Source organism: Pollicipes pollicipes, unplaced genomic scaffold, assembly GCF_011947565.3.
Source record: "Pollicipes pollicipes isolate AB1234 unplaced genomic scaffold, Ppol_2.1 Scaffold_4295;HRSCAF=5057_pilon_pilon_pilon, whole genome shotgun sequence".
In the NCBI taxonomy this organism is placed as follows: Eukaryota; Metazoa; Arthropoda; class Thecostraca; order Pollicipedomorpha; family Pollicipedidae; genus Pollicipes; species Pollicipes pollicipes.
Window position 1 is genome coordinate 8,485,260 of NW_023596461.1, and position 12,063 is coordinate 8,497,322.

At 54.0% G+C, this 12,063-nt stretch overlaps 1 protein-coding gene across 1 annotated transcript; it reads left to right on the plus strand.

Moving 5' to 3' along the window:
* Window positions 1-1,179: 1,179 nt before the first annotated feature.
* On the plus strand, window positions 1,180-9,032 carry LOC119096653 (SET and MYND domain-containing protein 4). The gene is made up of 11 exons (XM_037219550.1): window positions 1,180-1,502; window positions 1,885-2,032; window positions 2,298-2,470; window positions 2,871-2,953; window positions 3,343-3,491; window positions 3,925-4,292; window positions 4,813-5,026; window positions 6,177-6,294; window positions 7,268-7,381; window positions 7,901-8,024; window positions 8,654-9,032. The coding sequence occupies exons 1-11, from the start codon at window positions 1,202-1,204 to the stop codon at window positions 8,830-8,832; spliced, it is 1,971 nt and encodes a 656-aa protein (XP_037075445.1). The 5' UTR covers window positions 1,180-1,201; the 3' UTR covers window positions 8,833-9,032.
* The last annotated feature ends 3,031 nt before the right edge of the window (window positions 9,033-12,063 follow it).

A 12,063-nucleotide genomic window follows, 5' to 3' on the forward strand; every position in this document is an offset into this window, starting at 1 on the left:
GTCAGCACGCGCGGATAGCGCGTAGTTGATGCCGTCCGAGCCAGGGTAAGCTGCGCTGAGTGTGCGAGAAATATGGTCCTGCGGCTGCCGTCGAAATTCGAGAGTTCGTGCGTTCTTGAGCGCGGAATGTGGTCACCACGGATCCAGTCAGCGGTAGCTCTTTTGACGAGGTAAAAACCGGGTGGGTCTTGGTGTCAGTTTGCTGCGCGTGGCGTCCTTCCAGCTGGCCGTTATCGGGCGTAGTGGAAGTCGCCCCCCAAAGTAGGAAGTGTCCTGGCACCCGATAAATAATCATGAGCCAGCTGACCCAGATGCTGGGAAGTGAGTGGTGACCTTGCCGCCAGTGATTTAGCGAGCCCCTGCAGGCGCAGTCACGTGACGCTGTTACCAGCCGGGCTGATTGGCTACTGCGTTCGTTCAGGGCCGAAATCACTAACGCTTCCGGATTGCCGTCAGCATCAAATGAACGGCAAATCGTGAACCATTGGATCTCAAATTTTGACACAACTCTCCAACACTTGTGTGGATAAATTCGCTATGGAGGTTGAGCACTTACCAGATCCCATACACCCAGCTGGACCAGGCAGCGGACTAGTCCAGTGCGTGATCATTCCTCGGCGAAAGCATCTGCTTCGCGATCATGGTTTCGCCACAGCGGCATACTGATGGTTTGACCTCGCAGTGGTGACTGCACATGCGAGACGACAGAATGGGATCACCTCGATATTTTGCGCGGATGACCAGGAGCAATCGCAGCCGGCTCACTAGATGACCAGACTCAATCGCAGTCGGCTCACGCGAAAATCGGCAAGTCCAGCAGAAATGCCGAATGGCAGCGCCACCTATACGAAGAACTATATAAGTGACACTTCTTTGTCGCGTCGCTAGATGCCAGCACAACCTCTTACCTTTATTTCGGTCCAAAAATAATCGCACCTGGGTATCATGTTCAGCAGGGATGAAAATGCATACCTTAAGCCCATGGGCAGGGGAAACAGATCCCTCTCATTTGCTACATTAGTCTAGACACATCTGTGAGCAGCCTGTTTAAGCGTTCTGCCGCCAAAAGCCGACGCCGGTTAATGGCCGCCGGCCCACGTCCGCCCCGAAAGGGAAACCCACTTTGCACCTCCAGTCGGGCCCGTCGTCGCCAACGTACGCCGGTCGGGAGTTCTCGAGACGTGTCAGCGGCAGACGCACCATGGAGCTGGACGAAGAACGCCAGGGTTTCTTCCGGCCGTTCAGCCAGGGCGTGTTCCGCGGTCTCCGTGCCGACCAGTGGGCCAGCTTCTGCAGCCTCAGCTCCGACGAACAGCGCATCGGCTTCGTCTACGACCTGCCGGAAGTGCGACAGGTGGCGTTGGCCGAGGTATTCAAGGAGAAGGACGAGGCTGAAGCGAAGAAGAAGAAGGATGAGGGCAACGCGGCGTTCCTGGCGGGGGACTATCCGGCCGCCATGCGCTGCTACAGTCGGGCTATGGCCGTGGCGCCCTTCAAAGAAGGTGAGCGGTCACCCTGCCAGAACGTAGTGCATGCGATCGACTACCTGACAGATAAACCTACCTAGATGATAAGCGCAGGGCCCTGGACCGAATTGCTATCCAAATTTCCGCGACACTGGCATACAACAGTGACCCATGCGCGAGTGCGATGCGAAAGATATCAGGTGGCAGGTCCATCAGAGGCCCCCGCCCCAGCACAAAGGCGTTTGACCCCATTGGTATGTTAGCAGTAGCAGTATACAGCTCCAGGATATTACGAATGATCTCTAGGGTTATGACTGCCGCGCCCGTAGAGCTGTTCTGCAGATGGCGCTAAGCCCCGTGAAGCCCACGCCGCTGGCATGTGCGGCTGCGCGTGGATGATGGCCGCTCCCCTGTGCAGACGGCACGAGCGAGCTGGTGGCGGTGTGCGCCGCCAACAGGTCGGCCTGCCTCTTCCACGCCGGCCGGCACGCGCGCTGCCTGGCCGACGTCGAGCTGGCCCTGCAGTCGGGCTACCCGGTTGCCCTGCGGTTCAAGGTGCTGGACAGGTGAGGTCTCCGTCCGCCGCGCCCCCGCTCCGCTGCCGTAGCGGCCGTGGCCTCGAGGCGGCTCCGGCCCGGCTGGCGAGGTGTCCCCACGGCCGTCGGTGGCGGATTGGACCGGTTCTGCATGAAAGACGGGGAACGTTGGAAAGGCTCAGTATAGTTAATGATAGCTCAGCGTATGCGCTAAGAAAAAGTTGTATGTGTTGGTGTTTCAGCAAAAGTTAGCAAAAAATTAAAAGTTGGTAAAAATTGCATGCTCTGCTTTCAGGAGAGCCCGCAGTCTGATGGCACTGAAACGCTTCAGCGAAGCCAAGACAGCATTCCAGAGCGTCATTAAAGCTCTGGACGACGCCAATCTGGAGGCAGGCAAACACTTACATTGGCAGAAGGAAATACAGAAGATGCTAGTACTGTTCGACACGGCTAAATACACGGATGCACGTAAGTCAAAGTAACTGTATGTATTAGGTAGGTTCTTTTCCTCAAATTGATCAGATAGGATACGATAGGTGTGACGTAGTTTTTTAAAAGCCCGCTTAGGAACCAATCAGCCAGACATGACGGAGTAAAATGCTAGATATATGGCGCAGTGCAGTTCCATTACCTGACATAAGGTTTTTGTGTATCTTAAACAAATTGCACCAGTCAAATTTGTCACGCATACTGAACGCGTTATAAACCATTTCAAATGGATCAAGCATAGCAAATGAAAAAACACAATATCGAACAGAAACTAACACAAAAATGAAACGATGCATCTTGCTCGCGACCGTTTTAAATTAAGAACCATGCGTATGAATTTTCTAAGCCGTTTTAACTAATCTTCGTTGCCCCGCTCCAGCGGCCAAGCCTCAGTCCTGGCTGCCGCCGCTGCCTCCGTTGACGTCCGGAGCGAACCCGGACTATCCGTCCGCCTCCAAAAAGGTATATGTCAAGACTATAAACGCGTCGTGTAGGACGTGACGGATGTTTTAGAAGTTAAGTCCATGTTGTTTGATAATCATCCATCTCTAAGCATTATCAGTGCACAAAGTCGCGACTGCTGCATCAGCGATGTCAACAAAAGGCTTCATTTTACCTGTCAGCAAGCATTACCTGAGGGATCCAGGAGAGATCCGTGAAAATGAACACGAAAACAGTCGATACATGAGAGACGGAACTAGCGATGCCGCACAGACTCGTCGCTTTGTGAGCACTGCAGCTCTTAACTCCCAGTCCCCTTCCGATTAGCCGCCCACTGCCTCCCCGTTTTTCACGTTTCTCCGTCCCCAGCCAATCCGTCCCTCTCCCATGTTGTGAGTTTGCGCCGGCAGGTGGCGTTCAGCTCGACATCGACGGAGGGCCGGTTCGCCGTGAGCAGCCAGCCCGTGGCCGTGGGTGACGTGCTGGTGGTGGAGCGGCCGTTCGCGGCCGTGCTCCGGCCAGAGAAACACGGCACACACTGTATCCACTGCCAGACCAGGTCAGAGCGACTGCAGCTGCCCACAGACACGCCGGTGGTCACACGGCGGCGTTTTAAGTGAAGCAGGTCCTGGCATCTGCCAACAGATTTAGATGAGATGCTTGCGGTCACCACGCTATTGAGACGAAGACACAAACCCGAGAACAAATATTACGAGCAGCACACGTTCAACGTTGATGATATATGCAGACACTGATTTTGAGTGCATTTGCAAAGACAGTTAAGAATGCTTTCTGTTTGCGTAGTGACTTCGGATATGTGACTTTGCCTTGCCGTGTTGCATCCCAACTGTCGGAGTCTGCGCACCACACATTGGCGGTGAATTGGCCACACTTACGGCTCCGCCCACCGTGACTGTGCCTGTCCCTCCGTCGCCATGGCCCTGGACCTGTGCCCCTCCTCCGACCATGACGCGCTGCCGCTGTCCCGTCAGGATCCGGGACTGCGTGCCCTGCACTGGGTGCGCCGGCGTGTTGTTCTGCTCGCTCTCGTGCCGCACGGCCGCGCTCGACACCTACCACCGGTTCGAGTGCCGCATCCTGGACCTGCTGTACGCCTCGGGCATGAGCGTGACCTGCATGCTCTCGCTGCGGCTGGTGAGCCGGCTGCGGCTGCAGCAGCTGCTGGAGGCGCGGCCGCGGCTCGACCGGCCGGCGGAGCGCTACGACCCGGACGACTACGGGAATATCCACCGGCTGGTCAGCCACGCCGAGGGCAGGACGGCGGAGGCCGTGTTCCCGCTGGCATTGATGGCCGCCTTCATGCTGCGCTGCCTCGAGTTCCAGAACTACTTCGGGCCAGGTGGGCGTCACCCAGTCGTCGAGTCGCGTGTAGTGCGGGGTGGTCACCGGAAGAGGGTGGGGTCTGCTGGGGGTGAAGAGACAGCAGGTGCCATCTTGCGAGGAGGTGGTGTGGAGCCACACTGGATAAAGTGACTGTGGAAATCGTTATTCGTTTGACTTCAGGGTCGAGTTCTCATTGGCCAAGCACCTTCCGAGTTGCACCTATGACGGCGCAAGTGCCCACGTCATACACAAGCGACTATCCTCCGAGACGTAGAGACCGCTATGGCACACTTTCCTCTAACGTCATAGGTGGAAACTTGTGGACAGCTGTTGGTAATGGGGAGCGCGGACCTGGTGGTCGCTTTTGTGCCACTTCCTTTAGTTGATTCGTCGACGCAAGGGTATCAATATCCCGTGTTGTCCTCTCATTATTGGTGTCCATGGATCTTTGACTATTAGACATCACGTTCAGACGCATGCTTCTCCCGTAAACCCACCATGCACGCGCCGTCACTGAAGCGCACGTGTCGTGTCAGAGGTGGACACCACGAGCCTGGACGACACGCGGCGCTACGTGGGCGCTCTGCTGCTACACCACATCCAGCTGGTGCCCTACAACGCGCACGAGGTGGCCGAGCTGCAGATGAAGGGCTTCAACAACATCGACGACTCTCAGAGCCAGTTCCTCGGCGCGGCCGTGTACCCGACACTGGCGCTGTTCAACCACTCGTGCGACCCGGGGATCGTGCGGTCAGTGGGTCATTCAGCGCTCTTGTCATTGCCGTTTGGCGCGACAACCTAGCACCGCCCGACGCATTTCGCTTCCGGCGACGTCCCAGGGAGAGGCTGAAGTTCCTCCCCATACTCTCTTGATGATTTGAGGTATAATCATTGAGGCGCAAAAAATCAAACGACGATCAGCAGACCAGGTCCATCTCAGCTAGAACTCAATGGATTGGCATTTTTCACGCGACTGGTGTCACAGGCCAAGGAAAATGTCTAAAAACTCGCCAGGGACATTTAAACAGCTTCAGGCTTTTTTAGCGTTCTCTTTATTAAAGGGAACGTTCCGCATTTGAAAATGCTTAAGCAATCATCGGACATGATAAGGTGAGTTCACTAATATCTTTTCGTATAATTTTAGGTGGACAAGACTACTCTAGACAAACAATTTTCTGTTCAGTGGAATATGTTCCTCTGTAACCGTCATGCTTGATTACGTCATGGTGCATTGCACACCTGATTGGCCGCGCTATATCTGGAAATCGGTGCTCACAGACGCTAGAATGAAACCGAATCGGCAGTTATATTTTTTGAACATTGATCGCCGCATGGCTTATGGAATGGTAGAATTTCAGTGCCGCATCATGGCGTCATGGATGCCTGGATGAACCCTAAAATACCCACCCCCCCCCTCATGACCGCTCAATTGACGTGCAATAGCCTATAGGCTTTTGAGATGTGCAGCTTGCTCGATTAAGTTATCATTAATGGGCGCAACAAATGGAATCCGATCGGACGCCTAGACAATGTCTATCCCACGTGACCTATCATAGGGTGAAATCTTTATTATTCGATGCCATCTTGCAGTGTGATTGACCCCGAATAGCATACTGTCAAGCAAATCTACCATTTACATCGAAATAAGCAGGGAAACCGCGAGTTACTACACGTAGAGACACAGATCGTCATGAGAGCCTTCTCTGATGACGCTACAACTGAGCATCCTGACCAGACAAGAAAAACAATTCTCCTTAAACTATGTGAAACTGTCACCTGTCTCTGAGGAGTTTGCGGATCCGCTTGCCCACGGTTCGTAAGTCACACCCGGAACCTCTAAGTGGACTGCCTCTGGGCTGTCATGCCGGCGCAGGTTAAGCACAGAACTCTGTTTTTTCAGATATTTCAGCGGAACGACTGTCATAGTTCGGGCAATAAAGAATATCAGCAAAGGCGAGATGATCGCCGAGAACTACGGCCCCATTTTTACGCAGAAGACGTTGAGGGAGAGACTTCAGGTAAAGAGGCCCTATCGCCGATCATCTTGGCGAAGCTGGTGGCGCAGTCGCACGTGTTGCAGCCCGTTCAGCGATCTGTGGATTTTTCTGTTCGTCCGTTATGAACACAGTGAGCTGTTTCTTCGAAGAATATTTGCGGTCGAGAGTGCCTGCAATCGACGGCGATGAAATTGATCTGGGTCCGAACTGTTCTCACTGATACCTTGAACTGTCCTAGCATTATTTCATCGGAGTTTATGCATGTGTCGTTTCAATGAACATTTTGGCAAAAGATCAGTGTATTGGTGTTTTGGCAGAGACCTTGGTCGAAATAATTATGGTGCAAGGAACTGACGAGCATCAAACCGTTTTTAACCCTCGAAGCCACACCGACAAAACTTGCGTCTAAAAACTGGGCCGTGTTTGCTTTACGTGTCCCGTTGACAGCGCAGTCTGGAACGGATAGAAAGATCTGATAAGGGTTTGGTCATAAAGACCGTGTACGTTGTGGTTGTCACGCATGTTGTGTGCAGCGTGATAAGTTTTTAGAACTGGACACTGGACGCTATCTTTTGAGCTAATTAGGTCAGAGCTCTTTTGGCTGTGATTGGCCATATCAGAGCTGTGGCGTTAAGGAGAGAGTTTAGCGGTGGAACATGGTGGGTCGTCACGGCCACGGCTGCCTACTGTGATTGGCCATATCAGAGCTGTGGCGTTAAGGAGAGAGTTTAGCGGTGGAACATGGTGGGTCGTCACGGCCACCGCTGCCTACTGCGGGCTGAGGTCCAACTGCTGGGCGTGTTCAGCTGCTCAGCCGGGACTGCCGTGAGGACGGGACTCCAGGACTCCCGTCAGCTGTTCGGCCGGGACTTCGTCAGAATGGCCGGTTTTCAGAATGGTGGTGGGATCCAATGATTGGGAATGAAGCGGGGGGGGGGGGATAGGTACAGGTCGAATCGGACACCGTCCTGACTGACACGCGCACATCTTGCAGTATCTTCGCGAACGTTACGAGTTTGAATGCAAATGCAAGCCGTGCACGGAGCTCTGGCCAACGTTTGCTGAAATGGACAACTCCATGTGGAAGTTTAAATGTCAAACTTGCAAGGTAAGACGGCATCATAGGTTTAAGTTTGTCAGCGTCCATACCTCAGTTAGCACTTTTTGCAACCGTGCTTCATTCGGGCAGCGAGAAGGCCCTGATAATGATTGGCTGTAAAGCGTCTTTGACCATTGCCCGTTTGATGCCCTTAAGCATCTTGCAACATGACTAATAATGTGACAATGCTCCCAAATGGCAATGTTCAACGATTGCTTCAGTTACCGAGGTACAGTGTTATGTGTGAGTCATCTCTGAGCGTTCGTGTGTAGTTCTTGGTCTCTTTACTAACAAAGTGCTAGTGTTGAATTCGGCTACGATCGGCGCAGGGTCAAATCATGCCCTTGCTTGTTTCAGCACCGTGAATCCTGGGACGAAATCGACGCCTTTATACGGGGCTTATGGGCATTAAAACTAGGCACAGGATGCTTTAAAACAACTGAGCCATTCGTAACCTACACTGCCGTCCCCACGTCTCCCGTGAAGCCCTTCGTTGCCGCTGTGTGACGTGCTCGTTTGCCGTGACAGAGCGCGCTGCCCGTGTCGACGGAGACGCTGTCGCCGTTGTTCACCTGCTCTAGCTGCGGACACGAGACGAACATCATGAAGGCGCTGAAGGTGTTGCAGGACACCGAGGCCACCTTCAAGGCTGGTGAGCGGGCGCCACGGGCGGTGCCCCACTCGTGGTCCGGCCTGACCGTGTGACACCCGTCCCTCGAATAGAGTCGAGAGAGCCGCCACAGGCATCTTATGTCAGAGCTGACGTATATTTACACTTCACATATATTGATACCTTACATAGAATGACGCGTAACATAAATCAACACCTAACATGTATAGATACTTTACGTATATCGACACCTGACAAATATCTAGGCGCAGCACGCAACGAGACATGACATACCAAGATCTAGGAGTATCGGGACGCATGCAATACAGCTCTGTATTATAAGTATGCATGTCTGTGCGTATGTATCTGGGTATACCGAGATACATACAATGCAGCTCTACCGTATGCGTGCACACAGCACAGCTCCATCGCAACGTATCGATGTAGCCACGAACTCATGAGCTGCGTGGGTATCCGTGCACACAGCACAGCTCCATCGTACCGTATCGATATAGCCACGAACTCATGAGCTGTGTGGTGCGCGTCACCAAGCATCCGTGCCGTCTGCCGCGTCTGTGGTCTGCACCAGCAGGCGCTCGTGACCTCCAATCGGCTCTGTTTTGTGTCACGAGGTCTCCGTGACCTGTCAGGCGCGTGGCTTGTGTCGCCAGGTATGCGAGACCTGGAGACCGGGGACCTGAACCGCGGTATGGAGAAGCTGAAGGACAACCTGACCAGGCTGGATGAGTGTCTGTACCCTCCCTTCAGGGACTATCACCTCTGTCAGCAGGCCGTCAGGAAGGTTATGCTAACGCTCGGCAACAAATATGTGGCCGAGAGGAAGGCGTAGAGCCAGTCGAAGTTTCTTCACATCGAACGTGTGATTTTGTGATTTTTTAGTAATGTTTCCCAGCAAGATGTTTCACCCCCGTTTTCTAAGCGTGGTTTATCCGGAAATATTTGACTTCGCGCGTTATAAAACGCCGGGCAGATTTGCTGCTTGGATGTTCTTCTGCAAATATCCGTTCTCGTGGTGAATAAACCGATAAAATGTGATCGTCTGCTACCTGTCCTGACTGGTATTGAATGACTGTTCAGCAAAAGTTAGCAGGATGCGTTTTTAGGAATGATCTGGACCCACATTGAAGACCTGTCTTGTTTTGTAAATGGCAAATCCCGACACTACTGTGCCACTTAGAGAAAACGGGATGTTTACCTCAATTCTACGCCCGGTTTGAATAATTTCGCGGCTCCGAAGTTTGAATCGCCTCGCCAGATCAAACGATGACTTCTCTCGCTAAACCTGATCCGGAAGTTTCACCGCTTACTGATGAACCGTGGGCGCGTATAAAAACCTCGCTGGTTTCGTCTCTTGTCACTTTTTGCTCGCATACTTGTAGACATTGAGGGCCTCAGATAGAGGACGCGACCGATATAAACTGAACTGAACTGCCTTTCCGGGCCATTAAGTACTTCACTTTTTCCACTGGCCGTTGACTCGGTCATTCACTTTCCACGCGACTCGTACTGGGGCCCGGCGTTCGTCGCCAGCAATAGGAGGCTGCCAAGCCCCACACAGGTGCTCCGTCAAGCATCAGCGTAGACCACAACGCTGGGCCGCAGGAGGATTCATCGTCGGATCGCGGTGACTATCCTCAGGCTCGATCACACGAGCGCATTTTTGCATTCGGTTTGCTGACAGCTATCCACGAGGTGACTTTCAGGTTTCGGCTCGTTGCAACGTTCGTCGGCATCGGCTTCATTAGCTTCATCTGAAGTTCTGAAGCCATTCTATTTTGTCTACGGACAGATCGGTGGTCGACCTGCTATACTTCTGGCTGTGACGCGCAGCTGTGACAATAGCTCACCCTAAATGTGCGCATGTACGCACATTCAGCCCGCGCACTTGTTATGTTCCGGGCCATCCAACGTAGCCAGAGGCGATGAGCCTAAGCCTCAGACATCCAGCCACGTTTCCCGCCATGGATCAAGCGGGCAACGCTCCGCTAAGCTTGCGGCTTTGCTGGATCGACCCAAACCCGAAGACAGGCAGCGCACCCGAATACCATTTGCATGTCATTGAACGGAAAGATGATTTTCCTGCTGACAAGCAACAGGACCCGTGCACTCCGCATCATTTAGCGTGGAGCGAGTCAGCCGCAGCGGGTAATGCCCAAATAAACGGCGCGACCGGCGAGCTCGGTCCGTTTGCACGGAAGCGCCGGGTGGAAAACAATGCAGAGCGGGCCGGCGGCGGGCGGCGGGCGACCGCCCGCATTCCGGCACCCTCTATCCGGTCTTTCCCGTCGGTCTGCCCACTGGCAAAGGCCGTCGCGCTTCCTGGCTATGATGCGCGGGGTCGTCAACCCGGCCGAGACTCGGCGGGAACGCGGCCGCGCGCCGGGCCGGCGGCGGCCGGCGCGGCGGCGCGCGGGCGGCGCCGCCGCCGACTCTCGGCCGGCCTGCAGGAGGCGGTTCCAGGGAGCTGGTACCTGCGTCGGGATGAGTGTGCCGTCGCGCAGGCGGTTGGTGTGGCCCGGTGCGGTCCCGCGCGGTGCCGTCGGTGGCGGCCGTCTGTGTCGGCGGCGGTGGGCAGGCGCGCGCCGGTAGGACGCCGCAAACCCGGCGACCCCGATGCGGCGACAGCACGGCGCCGCGCGGCCGCCGCGACCGTGCTGACCCAGTGGTGGCGGCGCCGAAGCCCGCAGAGGCCATCTGTTAGCGGCATACCACGCGCAGCGGGATGAGAGAGGAGCCGCTCGTAGGCTGCGCCCGAGGACGTCCGGACTCAGGTGCACCACGGAGCGCCTGAAGTACTCACGCTCAGGATCAGGACAGGTGAGTCGGTGGTTTGCCATCTAACGGTTTGCGGCTGTTTTGGGCGGTGGACACGGTGGATAAACAGCGGACGCGTCTGGAATGTTTGTGAAGATGTCTCGACTCGAATGTGGACACGCGTACTGGAGTGTGTTACCGATGGTTTGGTATCGCGTGCAGCGCCGATTTGAATACACGCCATTTAATGAATTAAATGAATGAATTTAACGTGTAACGACCAGCGGCACCCACCGAAAGTTCAATAGATCATCGGTGTGCTAAGAAATGCCAGCGTTCATCGTGGACGTAGTTTTGTGAATCAGTTGGTAGGGAGGTGGGCTGTGTTGGGTGAAAATAATCAGAACTATCCTCATTTCCACGGGCTGTTTACTTTCTTCACGCAGTGGACCCACTTCCCTAAGACAAGTTCGTATGCCCCTCTAACTGAACATGGAACTGCACCCCGGTTCGCATGATCTACGCAGCTTTATATCTGCTATAGGCGTTCGAGAGTTTGTATTCCTGGCCATCAATACCGTTTGTCTAAAAATAAGACCGCTGGCAACACTAAAACTTTCCGGTCGTGTATCCAAGACCGGCACCGCCTGGTGTCAACCACGGCTGCGTCCTTCCTGTTGGCCGTGAACAGGCATACGATTGCACATAGAACTCGGCCTGATCCGAAAGAAGCCCTTGTCAGTCTCAGTTTGGACGGTGGGAGCGATTAGTCCATTCCCCTCACGGGGTCCTGGAGCCGGCTGGGTTTTGGTCGAAGCGGGAATTCCGGGAACTCCGAACTCCGAAAACCCTCCCACATCGCCTGAATCCGAACTGTGTGTATGGGCGCGGCGTGCGCGGGGTGCCTCGGGAGCGCTGGTGTGGCCGTTTGAGTCCAACTGCGGTACATGTGCCGTTTCGGTCCATTGTCTCTTGTTTAGGTTACCACGTGTACGACAGTCTGGAGCATGATCGAGTGTTCCTGTCGTCGATAATGTGCGTATGTTGAGGTCTAAAAGTGCATTGTAGAAATGTGTTGACATGCATCCATCCATACGCTCATATACACGCATGCATACCCATGCGTTCTACATGGAAATAGGTGCTCTTAGGAACATGCACACAAGTTATATCCGGATAAAACGTATGCACGAATGTAAATATTGCATATGTGCTCACATATGTGTACAAATTATAGCATCCGTTCACTAGGTAATATGTTGATACACATTCATACCCATATTAAAGCACAATTGTCACATTATCC